Here is a 16,994-nt window from a genome sequence, read left to right as displayed (position 1 = left end):
ATGGGGAGTGAGGGGAAAAAAGAGAGAGTAGCACATGTTCTATTTTTAATGACATTTGAAGCCTTGGTGTATAGTACATGAACAGCTTTTAGTTTTGTATCCCTAGATCTCAAAGCACTTTATAAAGGGGGGACTTAGCCATAGCTACATTGTACTGCTAGGAAAACAGAGATGGGCAATTCCTTTGCCTGGTGTTACACAGCTGGTCAGAGATGGGAAGCAGAACACGGGTCTCCTGAGTCTGAGGCCAGTGCCCAATCCATTAGGCCACGCCATCTCCTTAGTAGAGCACCCCCCAAGTTGCTTCCCATCAGGATCCCTTGTGTCATCCTCTAGCTCTGTGTTTGGGATGTTGACCCGGAGAAGATATTTTTGCTTAAAGCCATACAACAAGGAGGAGGATTACAGTGCTGAGGAAAGGGAAGCGGGATCATGTTGGTTCGCCTCCATGTGGGAGATTGGAATGCATGGCTTGGCTCAGCTGATCCATCCAGTCCTATTGGCTGTTCTGGGATGCGTCTCTCTCAATCTCTCCTGTTGAAGCTGTTCCAACTTTGCATAAATAATGACCTGTTCATTGGATCAGCGCACTGGGCACTCAGAACTGAGGTGACTGCCATAACTCCTGGGCTATTGGTTATTCTGATCTTCTTCCTATTGGGTGTTCCACAAAAAAACTTCAAAAGGACTCGGTTTCATCCCAGTGTGGTAGGGGAAACATTTTGAAATCTTGACATTTTTCACGGGATGGGAAAACCAGCTATAATCTTCAAGGTGTGTGTGTGGGGGGGGGAGTATGGGCTTGTCTACACAAATATTTAGTTGGCAGCAAGCTGGTGTGAGACCCACACTAGCCCACACGGTTAGTGCCTGTGCCCCCGCCGATGCGCATTAACGGTTCGTCGGTGTGTTTTGATCTAATCCTGTTTCAAAGAGGAGTAGATCACAGTGGATTGATGAACTGTTAGCGTCAGCAGGGTCACGTGGGCAGTTAGTCCGCGGCAGGCTAGTACAGCGTACGCTCACACCTCAACTTTCCACAAACCAATTGTGTGTGTAGACAAGCCCTGTAAGTCAGTTTTGTTTGGCTCTGCCTTGGGTTTACAACCAGTGCGGGGGAAAGGAGAGCATTGCTGCTGGTACTGGATTTGGCCATTCGGGTGCAGCATTGTGGGGGTAAGTTCTTGCTGGTGTCAGTATTTTGCATTGTGTAACGAGATCCTCTCCCAGGATGGCCAGATTCAGCTTTGCTTTGGGGCCAGTGAGGAGTCAAACTCGCATGCGGATGACACCGCAATAAGAGAGTGGAAAAAAAAACACAGCTGGGTTACCCTATGTCAAGGCTGCTTTCTCACTTTGAACTTTAGGGTACAAATGTGGGGGCCTGCATGAAACTTCTAAGCTTAACTACCAGCTTAGATCTGGTCCGCTGCCACCACTCTTGATGCTAATTCCCTTCCCTGGGTAGCCTTGAGAGACTCTTCACCAATTCCCTGGTGAATACAGATCCAAACCCCTTGGATCTTAAAACAAGGAGAAATTAACCTTTCCCCCTCCTCCCTTCCACCAACTCCTGATGGATCAAGATCCAACCCCCTTGAATCTAAAAACAAGAAAAATCAATCAGGTTCTTAAAAAGAAGGCTTTTAATTAAAGAAAAGGTAAAAATCATCTCTGTAAAATCAGGATGGAAAATAACTTTACAGGGTAATCAAACTTAAGGAGCCCAGAGGACCCCCCACTAGCCTTAGGTTCAAAGTTACAGCAAACAGAGGTAAACACCCTAGTAAAAGGTACATTTACAAGTTGAGAAAACGAAGGTAAACTAACACGCCTTGCCTGGCTGTTTACTTACAAGTTTGAAATAGGAGAGACTTGTTCAGAAAGATGTGGAGAGCCTGGATTGATGTCTGGTCCCTCTTAGTCCCAAGAGCGAATAACTTCCCAAACAAAGAGCACAAACAAAAGCCTTGCCCCCGCCCCTAAGATTTGAAAGTATCTTGTCCCCTTATTGGTCCTTTGGGTCAGGTGTCAGCCAGGTTACCTGAGCTTCTTAACCCTTTACAGGTAAAAGGATTTTGGAGTCTCTGGCCCAGAGGGATTTTATAGTACTGTACACAGGTCAGCTGTTACCCTTCCCTTTATAGTTATGACACCCTATTTTTGCAGCCTGGTTTCTTGTGAAATCAGGAAACAACTGACCTTTCAACACCGAGCAGTGACCAGGCTCCGAGCCCATTGTTCTGTCTTGTGCAGCTGGTTCTTGTTCTATTGCTCAGCTAATAGTACTGAAACTCTGGTCCTCAAAGATCCAAGCTGCTGCGGGTAGGAAACCTACAGGATTCACCTTCCCTGAGTCTAAAGACTGTGAGCAAAGAGCCCCGCTCTCTCCTTACAGCCCCCAGCCTGGCCCTGGATTCCTCTTCCATGATTGCAAGGCAGAGAACCTCAAACCCATGTGAAATGAGCTGTGGTTTTGAGAATAAAAACAGTACCTAGCTTTTATGTGCGTTACTGCCAGGCTCAAAAATCATGAGTTAGCCCCCACAAAATCATGATTTGTCCCCAAATCATGAATTTTACATAGAAAGATTATATGGTTTTTGGGGTCTGTCCTTCCCCTGCCCACCCCCAGTGTGTGTGTGAGACAGAGTTGCCAACGTTCCCAAATGTATGGTGTGACATTGTGCAGTCTATATGGTTTTATAAAAACATGACAATAAGTGAATATAATGTAACTGGGATAGTTTTATAAAAATTTGATAATAAGTGAATATAATGCAACTGGGATATGCTTCGTGCAAAAGGTCTCTTGTAAGGTATCATTACAAAGCTCATAATCTACTGAGTGTGATCATCCTATTTGTAGAAAGGTACCACTCTTTTTGAAACTAAAACTAGAAATATAAAATATAACTCTGAGGGCCTATTGTAATGATGTAAAGTGTGGGCCATTAATGATGGTTTGGAATCTTGATGACTCCCATTAACAAGGACCATTGTCTGCAGATGGCTGTGTTTACCTGTTAGTCTTTCTGTATATGTGTGTGCTGGCAAGTGAGCAATGAAGTCTTGCAGTGACATGTGATCATGTCACGTGAACTGGAATCCATCTTTAACCTGGTGCTTTTCCAGTGGGGGCGGGGGGAGTGGAAACCCAGAGGGACAAAGGGTTCCCGCCTTATGCAAAAGATATATAAAGGGGTGGAAGAGAACAAAGGGAGAGAGGAGCAATCATGAAGAATCCCCTAGCTATCACCTGAGCTGCAACAAGAGCTGTACCAGGGGAAAGAATTGTGCCCAGGCCTAGAAGATGTCCAGTCTGAGAAAAAACTTACTGAAGCATCTCTGAGGGTGAGATTATCTGTATTCAGTTTGATTAGGCATCGATTTGTGCATTTTATTTTATTTTGCTTTGTGACTTACTTTGTTCTGTCTGTTACTACTTGGAACCTCTTAAATCCTATTTTCTGTATTTAATAAAATCACTTTTTATTTAGTAATTTACTCAGAGTATGTATTAATACCTGGGGGAGCAAAGAACTGTGCACATATCTCTATCAGTGTTATGGAGGGCGAACAATTTATGAGTTTGCCCTGCATAAGCTTTATGCAGGATAAAACGGATTTATTTGGGTTTAGACCCCATTGGGAGTTGGGCATCTGAGTGCTAAAGACCAGCACACTTCTGTGAGCTGTTTTCAGGTAAACTTGCAGCTTTGGGGCAAGTGATTCAGACCCTGGGTCTGTGTTGGAGCAGACGGGAGTGTCTGGCTCAGCAAGACAGGGTGCTGGAGTCCTGAGCTGGCAGGAAAAACAGGAATAGAAGTAGTCTTGGTACATTAGGTGGCAGCTCCTAAGGGGGTTTCTGTGATCCAACCCGTCACATATGGAATAAGGTGATTTTGGCCTCTGCTGTCCTCAGATCTTCCTCCCCACCCCAAGTCTCCATCAGTTCTTCCCAGTCTACAGGGGCTGCAGTGGGGGGTCTCCCTTCCAGTGCTGTGAAATGAGCCCTGCAGGTTTGGCTTACGTCCTGCCCCTTTAAAAGGGAGCCCTTGCTGTTCCTGTCTCATCACCTAGTGGGTAGGAAGTGGATATCTCCTGGCTGAGCCGGCCACTTGCTGCGCGTGCTGTTCCCGTATAAACCCGAGGCCCATGGACACAAACTGCAAAGGCTCCCGAATGGACAGGACGTGGCTGCAGCTGGTTATCTGGGGTGTGCCCGAACCTAGCGACACCACCAGGAAACATTGTGTCAGGTACCCAGCAAACAGTGAGTCTTCAGCTCACTTGATGCTTTGTGTGTGCATCAAATTGTGGTATCACTCCCCTGCCTTGTCTCATTGGCTACAAACAGACAGCACCGTCTCTTTTTCATGATTTTCTGGGTTGCGCCAGAAACCAAACGGACAGAAGGGAGACTGCGTGGAGTCCTTTATTGCTGAGACTCGGTGGTAAGAGCCAGGAAATGTTGGTTACTGGAGTTACTGGCGTGAAGGTCAGGCTTGGGGAAGGGACTCCTTGGCCAGCACATACTATAAGAGAAGAGTTGATGAGGGTTTTTTGTTTTGTTTTGTTAAGAGGGCTTAAAATGAAACTGCTGAAAATTGCTTCCCTGGATTCCTTGAGAGCTCAGACAGAATTACCTCAGGGAGTGAGCTAATTCCGTGAGAGGAAAGCCTGGTCTGGTAGAAAGAAGGCGCTCTAAGAACGGCCCCAATCCTCTGACACAGGGACTATCATCAAGGGGGTTGCCCCACGCTGGTACATTGTTTGTGAGGATCCTTATGACAGGCCTTAATCCCCCCAAACAGAGACAACATTGTTTCTGTCCCTTGGCACTGTGTGTGCGCTGCTCTCTGAGGTGATGTGAGTTTGGTGGCTCTTAGCTCTGGCCCTCTCGGGAGGGGACTGTGCAGATAACCATCTTGGATAACATTGCACACTGATATGGCAGAGCAGCAAGCCCCTTTGCAGCAGGTGGCAACCAGAGCACCAGGCTTTCTATCGCCCTGGGAAAGGTCTCAATCTCCAGGTATGTCTAAGCTGCAATCGTAGGTGTGATTGCAGCTTAGGTAGACACATGTATTAGCTTTAATCAAGCTAACATGGCTAAAAACAGCAGTGAAGACACCGTGGCAGAGACCTCGGTGCAGGCTAACAATGCATATATATACCCAGGGTCCCTGAGCAGTTTTCTTCAGCCTGCCCTGTAGCCCATGTTGTCACATGTTTACTGCTATTATTAGTGTGTTAACCAGATTAAAGTGACCACGGGTATGTTTGCACAAACTACAAATCACATATCCGATTGCAGCATATACATAGGGTGAGAGAGAAAATTCTCCTTTAACTCTTAGTGTGGGGCCACTGACACCTGGTAGCAGTATTCGTTTTATGTTCCTACAGACCCAGTGTGAATCTTAGGGCACTGACCACCTCTGTGCTTTGTGAGGAAACACAGAGAGTTATCCTCGGCTGTCACAAGTTACTAGCTGCAGAATATAACTGATAAAACACAGTTTTAACCCATCTCTCTGCTCCCACTCTGTGTTGTTAAATGCTAACTCAGCCCTGCAATGGATTCCTGGACTTGTTTTATGTACTGGGAGTGTTCGAGTGAGATGGCCCAAGATTACCTGATCCAGTGCACTACTGCCCCATTGTGGTCCACCTCTGGGTAAGGTATCTCCCTGGACACGTGGGGAGCATTCAGTTGGTTTTCTGGAGACATCCAGCCAGGCTGGACACATTTAGTAAAACGGCTAGTTTTTCATGACAACACTGAGTTTCAGTGAATCAAGACAAGACCCATGAGACACGACAATGCCCTTTATTTAGCATCACCTGGGTGAGTAATTCATATAGCCCATTGCACCCTCTGTAGATTGCACCGAGACACGCTGTGACTGCTAAGATACGCCAGTGAAAGTCCCACTCGTGCGCTAGGCGAATGCACTGCCAAACACTGCATCTTTGGTTTCTTTTGCAGGGAAGCATTTTCCATTAGCCTTGCAGGCAAAGCCTGGCATAGCAAGCAAAGGTTATCCGGCATGGGGGCATGGGGAAACCGAGCAGAGCTTCCTCATCCTGTCCCCATCTGTGCAGCATTGCTACATGTATGTGCGTTTGTCCTGGGGGAGTTGGGAGTTTGGACGGACAGACTTTGGGAGTTCTTTATTTTTCTGCCCATCCTCTTCCTCCTCCTCCCATCCTGTCCAAGCGTTACCTGTTCTCTTGTACTGGAAATGGAAGAGGAACACAGATTAGAAAGCGGGTGAGAGATGAGAAATGGAGACAGTTGCTGATAACCTCCCATACGGATGGCAGGCTCATTACACATCCCAGTGGGGGTTAATTCTGTCATGTGAACGCTCATGAGATCACCTGTGAGTGGGAGGTGCTGGTGTTGGTTCAGGTTTTGGCTCCCCTCCCTTGTGGCTCTGCTCCTCTGACGGCTGGCGACAGTAAAGATCAGTACGGCTGTCAGGAATTTGGCGACCAGGATTACCGTAATGATGCAGATGAATGCATTGAAATGGTCCTTAGGAAGGCTGTTATGGGAAACCACACATACAACAGTTTAGCTTTAACTAGGAAAGGAAGTTTTCCACCTTTTAATGGGAATCTTGTATTCTTGTATATAGAAAGCCAAAAACAATCACTGTCTCTATCTAACATTCTCCCTGCCCACACATGCTGGGACTCATGGGAGGCTGCAAAGATTACAGTTGTCCTAAACAATAGCTTTAATCTGAAGGCAAGGACAGCTGATGGAAACGAATCAAATTCCTCCTCTGGAGCAGTGGTTCTCAACCTTTTTCATACATGCCTCCCTTTCTGATACTGGGTCATTACCCTCCTCTCATCTAGCCCTCTCCCATTGAACTGCTATTCCTCCCCGATTTAGCTAGGTGCAAAAGGCACAGTCCTCATGTCTCCCTGGCATTTGTTTATGTTCCCCCTTTCCATCCTCCCACAAGTTGCTAACCTCTGCTCGAGAGGAGGGAAAAAGATCTTCAAACCCAGCCATAGAGGGGTTTCAAATGCTCATCCCCTTAGGGGTGTCAGAGCCCAGGACCCCCCAGTGAAATATACCTAAGACAATTAGACAGTCAGCTGTTGGAATTCATTCTTTCTGTTCGATTTGTACCAGCCTCTCTAGGATTCTATAGGAAGTGTGGGCTCTGTAATGATGCCTGGCAATTTCTGTGTCAGAACAATCTGAGATCTCCCAGGTGGGAGGCTGCTCTTGAGAGCAATGGGTACACTTGGAAGCTCCCCCGGGGGATAGAATTACCCCGCAGGGATCTGTATCGTATTTTTCCTCTGTACTGTTGGTGTAATGACGGGTTAAGTTAATTTCCATGTGTGCATTCACTACACCAGCCCCGATTTTTTTATTTAAAGCTGGTTCTGAGGTGGAGTAGACTGATCCTTCTGCCACTGTGGGTTCAGGCAATCAGTGGGCAGAGCCCATCCTTCAAGCATCAGTTGTTCACTTTCTCTAGGATGCTGCTGCCAACCTTCCCCCACTTCTGATAGGCTCTCCTATCACATTATTATTATGTGTAGCATGGTAGCACCTAGCAGCCCCACTCACGGACCAGGACCCCAACGCGTTAGGGGCTGTACAAACACAGAACAAAACAAGGAGGCGCTTACATCTCAAACAGCTGTGCCACCAGGCCAGCCCACTCCTCTGCTGTAGCCAGCCAGCTTATTGCTTGGCCATTTTTGTTCTTTTCTATCTCTCATTGGTTCAGTCTGTCTCTCCCTGCCTGCTGCACTCTTTCCAAATCTCTGACTGCTCATCCAGGGTAATCCTGTCCTACTGGGCAATGGGTCTGGCTTCCCGCAGCCATTGCAGAGGAGTCCCACCCAGCAGGGGATATAACCTAGGTCCCATCGCTGCTTTAAAGCTGGTGCAGTTGCTGGGTGAACTAAGCCCAGGGATGTGTTTCTTACAGAGATCGCAGTGCAAGAAAGAGCCTGCAGGTTTACCTGGAGATGCTGTGCAGAGCCCTGGGCTCCTCTGGTGCCTGGGTCTCCATTACACCTGCTGATGGAAACAGAGCAGTTTAGCTTCCCATGTAATGTTTATTCTTAACCAGAGGTCATCACCTTTGCTCGGCTCCTCGCGGATGCTGAGAGGTGAAGTTTGGGACCTCTCTCATGTAATGACTGCAGTGGGTTCCACTGCTGCAAAGCAGGAGTAAATAAGAGAAGAATCTGGGCCAGAAACTTCAGGCTTTCAGGCCCATTAGACATTTACATGACAAGAGTATCCTGCTAGTAATTAGGAAACCATGGCATCTCTGGTACCCGGGCTTGGATACTCCGGGTTGCGTTCTCAAGACTAGCATGGCATATGGATTTTATAGACACTTGTAATCTGAATAGCGAATGCTTGTTAGCCTACAAAGTCCATGAATGAAACCCGTCTGCTCTGCCTGTACAGGGACTATTCCTCTGGGCCATTGAGCAAAAGGAGAAAGATGCAGGAAACCCATGAGGTCACCACCACATTTATGACTGTATCTGAAGAGCTTGATGCCTGGTAACACGGAACTCTGCGGCTTACTCACTACTGACTAACCTGACATTGCTAACTGCATGGATCCAAGGATGCCCAAACTTCACTGCGTTAAGGGCCACATGAGCAACTTGCCAGGAGTCTCAAGGCAGTGTACATTTTGCATACAAATCTACGTAGTCTGAGTGCGTATCAAACACATGGGGCAATAATATTGGTTTAACAGAAGCATAGGAATGCAGGACTGGAAGGAGGGACCTTGAGAAGTCATCAAGTCCAGTCCCCTGCACTGAGGCAGGACCAAGTAAACCTAGATCATCCATGACAGCTGTTTATCCAGCCTTTTCTTAAAAACCTCCCCTGGAAGCCTGTTCCAGAGCTTAACAACCCTTACTTATCTTTAGAAAGTTTTTCCTAATATGTAACCTAGGTCACCCTTGTTGTAGATTAAGCCCATTATTTCTTGTCCTATCTTCAGTGGTCATGGAGAACAATTAATCACTGTCCTCTTCATAATAGCACTTAATATATTTGAAGACTGTTATGAGGTCCCCCTTCAGACTTTGTTTCTCAGGACTAAATATGCCCAGGTTTTTTAACCTTTCCTCATAGGTCAGGTTTTCTAAATCTTTGATCATCTTTGTCGCACTCCTGTGGACTCTCTCCAGTTTGTCCCCATCTTTCCTAAAGTCCGGCACCCAGAATAGGACACAATACTCCAGCTGAGGCTTCACCAGTGCCAAGTAGAGCAAGACAATTACCTCCCGCGTCTTATGTAAAATGCTTCTGTTAGTACACTCCAGGATGGTTTTCGCCTTCTTCACCACACGGTTAACTCATATTCAATAGGAGATGTACTAAACCCTCCAGATCCTTTTCAGCAGTACTGACACCTAGACAGTTGTTCCCCATTGTGCATTTGATTTTTCCTCCCTAGGTGAAGTACTTTGTGCTTGTCTTTCTTGAATTTCACTTTGTTGATTTCAGACCAATGCTTCAATTGGTCAAGGTTGTTTTGAATTCTAACCCTGTCCTCCAAAGAGCTTGCAACCCCCTCCCCTTTGTGCTCGTGTCTTCCCTGCTAAGGGGAAAGGCAGCTGTTTGCTAGATTTCACTAGCAAAGAAACATTGTGGTTAGCCATCTGTGTCCTTGGCCTACCGTTGCAGAGGAGGATGGCTGCAGGCCACACTTTATAGGCTGTGCTCTGCCCTTCAGCTCACCCCTCCTGCATTAGCACAAGGACTACAGAAAAGGAACTATGGTCTTGTGACAAAAGCACTGGACTGGGAATGAGGAGATCTGGGTTGAGTTCCTAGATCTGCCCACAGACTCTTCCTGGGTGACCTTGGGCAAGGCACCTAATCTCTCTGTGCCTCAGTTCCCTATCTATAAAATGAGGATAGCAGCACTTCCTTGGTCTGCTTAGATTATAAACCCCTGGGGGCAGGGAGTGTCTCTTCCTCCTGTGTATGTACAGCACCTAGCACAGTGTGGTCCTGATCTCTGCTGGGATCTGTAGATAATACTGTAATGCAAAAATTTAAAATGCATGTAATCTTGTTGTACTGAAACCACAGCCTGGGGACCTACCTCCCAGCACCTCCACTTTCACCTTCTTTAAGGTCCTTGCTTCTCCTAAGAAGTCAGTCTTGCACTGGTACAGGCCTGCATCCTGTTTCTGGAGTCTCTTCATGGTCACTGTGAGGACGCCCGTGTGGATGTTGTCAGCAATGGAAGTGTTGCCATTCCACTTCTTCAGGAACTGGAGCCAGAAGCGGTGGGCGCTGACCACGTGCTGGCACTCAGTCTTATTGACATGTTTGCACCAGCTCTTCTCTCTCCACTTGTTCTCTTTGGGGCTGTAGGCGCAGCTGATGGAGATGGTCTCTCCTTCCATTCCATACACCACTGTGATGTTCTCTGCCACACACAGCTCTGGGAGGAGACAAAGGAAAACCCGACTTAGGTCTCATTCGTCTTCTCTCTGACACACACACTTCCCTTGTCCTCACTAGGACAACTTGGACCTGTAATTCCTCATCTCTGTTGGAGGTAGCAACGTGGTGTAGATCAGTGGCTCTCAACCTTTCCAGACTACAGTACCCCTTTCAGGAGTCTGATTTGTCTTGCCTATCCCAAGTTTCACCTCAATTAAAAACTACTTGCTTACAAAATCAGACATAAAAATACAGATGTGTCACAGGACACTAGTGCTGAAAAATTGCTGACTTTCTCATTTTTACCGTATAATTATAAAATAAATCAATTGGAATATAAATGTGGTACTTACGTTTCAGTGTATAGTACATAGAGCAGTATAAACAAGTCATTGTCTGTATGACATGTTAGTTTGTACTGACTTTGCTAGTGCCTGTTATAAAACTAGGCAAATATCTAGATAAGTTGATGTATCCCCTGCAGGACCTCTGCGTACCCCAGGGGTACATATACCCCTGGTTGAGAACCGCTGTTGTAGATGACAGGGCATCATCCAGCCATTTACCACCGTCCTCTGCTCACCCTCCTTCCTCAGTCCCCAAAGTTTGGGCATGTTCAGATTCAGGATTTTGGTTCAGGCCTTCTCTAATTCTTTACCTATTGACCCCACTGATGCGCCAATCAGCTGGGTTTTCCTGTGTGAGAGAAGGGAGGAGATATTGTCTCCCCAGTGGAAGGATTTGTCTCCTGAAATGCCACAAAAGCCTTCCCCTTCCACACTTTCTTCCTTGCATGATGTTGAATGTTACATGGCCTTGCTTGAACTCCAATCAGAGCTCATCAACACCACACCTTGCCCGGTCACATGACGCACTCCATAGTGATAGAGTTTAAGGCCAGAAGTGACCACAGATATTCCAGGCTGACCTCAGTGACGTGAGGCACTTCCATCCTCCAGGGGCTGATCACATTGCTGGGCCGGGGAGCAAGAAACTTCCAGAAATTGAACCTGGGCCTTTCCTTGGACACTGAGGAGGATTAAACCGACAGACTCTGCTTGGCAGTTACACCAGTGGCCCCTAGCCCTGGTCTGGTGGTATGCAAATAGAATTCACAACACGGCCCCTTTACGCTGCCAGAGTGGTGCAAAGGGGTCTTGGTATAAAGGAAACAGATCCACAGGCACAAGCCAGTCTCCAGTTGTGTGGTTGGAGGGTTAATTCTTAGTCCTGTTACTGACCTTTTAACATCCGTGGTTTTGAGAAATCTCCTTTTGCCCTGAGCAGCTGATCTTTGACTATTTTCCTGTTTCTCTTTAGTTCCTTCTATTCCTGTTTCTCTTCAAGCTGCAGATGCAATGGGGCCGCATTGTTTGAGATATTTATACTTTTAGAAGGAAGCTGTGTGTTATTTTGGAGAGTCTGTGTTTTAGGTGGAGGCTTTTCAGTCACTAGCAACTGCTGCAGAAGAATTCTAAGTAGAACTGAAGCCGGAAATACATTGGGAATGGATGTTATAAGGGCTTCACAGACCCGCCTGTCCTGAGATGATTGAGAATGCCACAATGTTTGGGAAGATGCACCATCTTCTCTTATTTGTAAATATTCGGAGTAAATGTTAAGCTAAAAAAAATAGGCATAAAAACGGATAGGTGTTCTGCGAGCGTCGCATATGCTGCTTTACCAATGCACCTCAGTCCTGACCTGCAGCCCCCGCTATTGTAGTCTTGGGGTTCCACCCCCACCCCAGTGCACCCCAGTTCTGACCCGAAGCAGCCCCTGCTATTTCACTCTTGGTCAGAGACTGCCAGTTTAGGGTTGGTAATGTCCCATGCAAAACTCTGAGACATTATCTTTTAAAACAATTCTGCTGACAGATCGTATATTATCTGTGTTCCTCCTCCTTTGTTCTTTATTACTGAGGATGATACAGATGAGCCCAACCCAGAACGTTGGTTGCAAACACCTCATTATTTTGGAAAGTCTGGCCACTCATCCAGATTTTGCAGCTGTGGCCCACGTGTAATGGAAATAGAGTTGGTGCTTGTAAAACATACATCTACTATGATGTATATTGCGATAGCACCTACGAGCCCCCATGATGGACCAGGGCCCCATGGTGCTAGGGGCTGAACAAACACAACAAAAAGATGGTTTCTGCCCAAAGAACTGACAATCTAAGCATAAGCCAAGAGACAAACAGGGTGGGACAGACAGATGGTAAGACTGCATGTGCCAAGACTAGAGAAGAGGAGGTTGAGAACCGGGATGAGAGTTCTAACTGCCTGGGTGGAAAGGAAAAGTTGTTCCTTGCAGATGTTCATCTACTCCTGTGTCTTATTTCCCACGTGAAGTCCCCATAGAATGATGGTGAGCATGGCATAAATGCCGCTAGCTAGATGACAGTCATAATGGATAGGTGCTCAGCTTCTCTCTGTCCACCTCCCAGGCAGAGGGGTCTTGAATGGGTGGATATCATAGGAGAGTGAGGCAGAAGAACTGTGTTTCAGGTATCCTTCTCAAAGTAATGTGGTCCTTGGTTATTCCAGGGTGTTCCAGGAAGAGAAGTCCGGTCCAGTTTCCTCCCACGGGAGAGCTGGAATTTTTTTTTGTCAGCCTCCATAGAAAAAGAAGGGAAGAAACTGACAAGATGTACATGGGACTGGAGGAAGGATGGTATTGATATTAAGGCAGTGGAGTGGGACTCAGATAGGACCTGGTTTTATTCCCAGTTTTGCTATAAACTGTCCCCTTGTGACCACTGACAAGACATTTAACATTTCTGTGCTGTAATTTCCTATCTGTAAAATGGGGCTAATGCTTCCCTGCCTCCCGGAGGTGTTGTGAGGTGCTCAGTTGTGACGGAGGCCAGATAAGCACCTAGATAAAATATAGGGGGAAAAATTCTTTTCATTTTGCCTAGATGGATCAGATGATCTCCAGCGGTTAGTCTGATATCCTCATGCCTCGCTCTCCCTCCCCCTGCCCCCAAATGCCTCTCCCCAGGAATCTCTGGAGAGAAAGACCCTGAGTTCCCACATTTAAGGGTTGGTCCTCTGAGTGCCGATGAGGTGTCTCTGTTCCCTTAAGCCTTATTTGCTCCACTAGGACCTGTAGCTGCTGTAGTTTGCATGTAAAATAGTCACACAAACTGGATTTTGCAATCTCAGTTGCTGAGAGTGCAGTTAAAGGCACTTGTTATTTCTTCCAAGATGTTTCCTGCTGTGACTCACAGGTTCCCTGACAGATCTCAGCCCACCACCCTGGAAGCAGCTGAGTGGTAGAATCTCCAGCGTCCTTTGGAAAAAATCAAGAGTATAGAACACAAGCCCTGGAAGGGAATGAAACCATGAATGCAGCTGCTGAAGAGCATGTAGTGTGGTGACTTATGTTTAGGGGAGGCCCTTCTCACCCCCCACCCCAAACTACCTGCTCCTTCTACATAAAAACATAAGAACGGCCGTACTGGGTCAGACCAAAGGTCCATCCAGCCCGGTATCCTGTCTACCGACAGTGGCCAATGCCAGGTGCCCCAGAGGGAGTGAACCCAACAGGTAATGATCAAGTGATCTCTCTCCTGCCATCCACCACCCTCTGACAAACAGAGGCTAGGGACACCAGTCATGGGATGCATTCCCTCCTCCTCCTGCTTTGTACATTCTCTGTGGTTCGCATGTGCACTCGCTAAACATGTTACCATGGCTCCATTTGACTCCATCTGCTGCTTCAAGACTATTTGTGGCTTCTTTGCCAGACGTTCTGGGACACATGGGTCGGAAGGGAGACGGGCTCGTTCCCCATTGCTTTGCACCTTACGTTGTCGTTTGCACAGCGAACGCGAAGTGGGTGGATGATGCACCAAATCACTATACTTGCATGTGACGGTCCCTTTGCACAGGTGCAATTATTGCACCGAGCACAAGACAGTGGAGAACCAGGCCCAGAGAATCTACATCTCTTCAGTCCAGTGCCAAGGATAATAAGCTTGAGCTGGATCCTGCAGGGTGCAGAACACCGCCTGCAAAGTTTTGAGCTCCCTCAACTCCTGTTGCAGTTAATCTTGCCCTTAAAAGATAGCTACCTGCTTTGACTTTTATTGGCACTCCCACTGATAATTGTGGGGGTGGGTCCATTTAAGAATGTTTACAATGGAATCATCTTCTCTGGCTCCAGAACAAACAGCTGAGCCTTGCGTCCTGTGCAGTGTTTGCCTCATGGTCCCTGCTATGACTCATGCTAGATGTTGGACAATGCCAGTTATTGCTCCAAACCGTCGCCTACCCCTCAACCCGACACAAAAGGAGTTGGATGCTTTCTTACCTGATAAGGAGACCAACAAGACCAGATGCATGAGCTTTTCCATGTCTCTTCCTCGCGCTATCCAGCAGCGCAGGGGGGAGTCTGAACAAAAATTAAAAGGATTCTTGCCCAAGAGCAACTTTTTTCTCCTTGTTCTGCAGGAAGGAATGAGAACAGGAACTTGGCTTCTCTTCCCTCCTGGGGATTGAGCAACGTACCAGGGACGGATGCTTCTCTGACTGGCTGAAAACTGGGGCAGCAGCAATGCCCACTGTGAACCAGGCTTTGGTCTAGACAGCCTGAGAAGAGTTGTCATGTGAGGAGGAAACCATGCGATGGAGAGGCGGTTTTGACACCGAGGGATGGTGCTTTTCATTCTCAATAGGCTTTCTAGGCAAGCTTTTGCATGATGTGAACTTTCCGTGTATGGACGGAGATCGTGTCTTGACTATCTCAGGGTGGGCTCTGCCAGGCAGATCACCCAGATACCTCGAAAGGTGGAAAAGAGGGGCTGGGATACAGCCTTGGAGATCTCCATGGAGAACCCTAAGGTTGTATTCAGACTCTTTGCTCGTCCTTTAGTGGCACAACTGAAAAGGAACTACAGAAAAGCTTATCACACAAGGAGTCCAGCAACTTGACATGACAGTTTAGGACAGGAAGTGAAGAATATTGTATCAGTTTAAACTGCTGGGTGTTTCAGACCAGCACAATGTAATTTGCCCAGGACATAAGGGCTAACATCTTTACTCTGTACTCTTGCAAAAAGTGCTGTGGGATTTTTAATGAAGTCAGGGGACCAGGAGCTTAGTTTTTTGTTTCATCTGAAAGACAGCACCTCCAACAGGTACAGGGCCCATCGCTACCATGCTGGGGCATTGGTTCAGTACTGACTTGAAAGAGAGCCACCTATGGAATTAACTAATCTAAAGAGCTAGGTATTCACATGATGCCCATCACCATGGTATCTGAGCTCCTCTATTGCTTTTAGCTGGAGGTTTTCCTCCAAGTACTGATTCAGCCCCAGGCTATTTAGTTTATAGGAGTTGTGATGGGCTGGGTCACAGAAACCCCCTTGGGACTGTCACCTGATGTGCTGAGACTACTTCTGAGCCCATTTTTCTTGCCAGCTTGGGACTTCAGTACCCTGTCTTGTTGAGCCTGACATGCTAGCCTGCTACAAACACAGACCCAGGTCTGAACCACGTCCCCCACAAGCTGCAGACTTAACTGAAAACTGCTTAAGAAGTGCTCCTGTCTCTAGCACCTAGATACCCAGTTCCCAATAGGATCCAAACCCCAAATAAATCCGTTTTACTCTGTATAAAGCGTATACAGGGTAAACTCATAAATTATCCGCCCTCTATAACACTGATAGAGAGATATGCACAGCTGTTTGCTCCCCCGGATATTAATGCTTGCTCTGGGTTAATTAATAAGCAAAAATAGATTTTATTAAATATAAAAAGTAGGATTTAAGTGGTTCCAAGTAATAACAGACAGAACAAAGTGAATTACCAAACAAAATAAAACAAAAACACGCCACTCTAGGCCTAATACAGTAGGAAACTAAATGCATGTAAATTTCACCCTCAGAGATGTTCCAATAAGCTTCTTTCACATACTAGACTCCTTCCTAGTCTGGGTCCAGCAATCCCCCCCCCCCCCCCCCCCCCCCCCGTAGTTACTGTCCTTTGTTCCAGTTTCTTTCAGGCATCTCAGGGTGGAGAGGCTATCTTCTGAGCCAGCTGAAGACAGAATGGAGGGGTTTCCAAGGCCTTTTATATTCCTTCTCTTGTGGGTGGAAACCTACTCCTCTCTTTTGTTCTCCTGTGCAAAATCACCGCAACAAGATGGAGTCTGTAGTCACCTGGGCAAGTCACACATCTATGAATGATTCCGCTTTTTGTAGGCCGACGCCATTGTTTACTTGTTAGTTTCAACGTTCCCAGGAAAACTCAGATGTGGATTGGTGTCTCCCAAAGTCTATTGCTAGTTAAGTACTCCCAATTACTTGAATAACCCCTTCACACTATGTTGACCAAATCTGCCTTATGTGCTTCCTACAGCAAACACTTTAAATACAAGCATAGAGCCAATGCTCATAACTTCATATATAAAAATGATACATGCATACAAATAGGATGAATATATTCCATAGATCATAACCTTTGCAAAGATATATGACATGGCATATCCAACATAAAACATTCCAGTT

The 16,994-nt window shown here is 46.7% G+C and overlaps 1 protein-coding gene across 2 annotated transcripts; it reads right to left on the bottom strand.

Annotated features, from left to right (window-relative positions):
* Window positions 1–5,815: 5,815 nt before the first annotated feature.
* Window positions 5,816–14,976, bottom strand: LOC117876482 (triggering receptor expressed on myeloid cells 2-like). 2 transcript variants are annotated; one of them, XM_034768736.1, is made up of 5 exons: window positions 14,798–14,976; window positions 10,131–10,475; window positions 8,008–8,062; window positions 6,391–6,557; window positions 5,816–6,245 (listed from the first exon to the last, which is right to left on the bottom strand). In XM_034768736.1, exons 1-5 carry the CDS (start codon window positions 14,838–14,840, stop codon window positions 6,229–6,231), a joined length of 627 nt encoding a protein of 208 aa, XP_034624627.1. In that variant the 5' UTR covers window positions 14,841–14,976; the 3' UTR covers window positions 5,816–6,228. The 2 variants fall into 2 exon arrangements, with proteins under 2 accessions (XP_034624627.1, XP_034624626.1); XM_034768735.1 differs by having other exon boundaries at window positions 8,008–8,065; window positions 14,798–14,973.
* Between the last annotated feature and the right edge of the window lie 2,018 nt (window positions 14,977–16,994).

The sequence above is a fragment of the Trachemys scripta genome, chromosome 4, assembly GCF_013100865.1.
Source record: "Trachemys scripta elegans isolate TJP31775 chromosome 4, CAS_Tse_1.0, whole genome shotgun sequence".
NCBI lineage: Eukaryota > Metazoa > Chordata > Testudines > Emydidae > Trachemys > Trachemys scripta.
The sequence above is the reverse complement of the archived record's forward strand: the minus strand, read 5'-3'. Positions and strand labels throughout refer to the sequence as shown.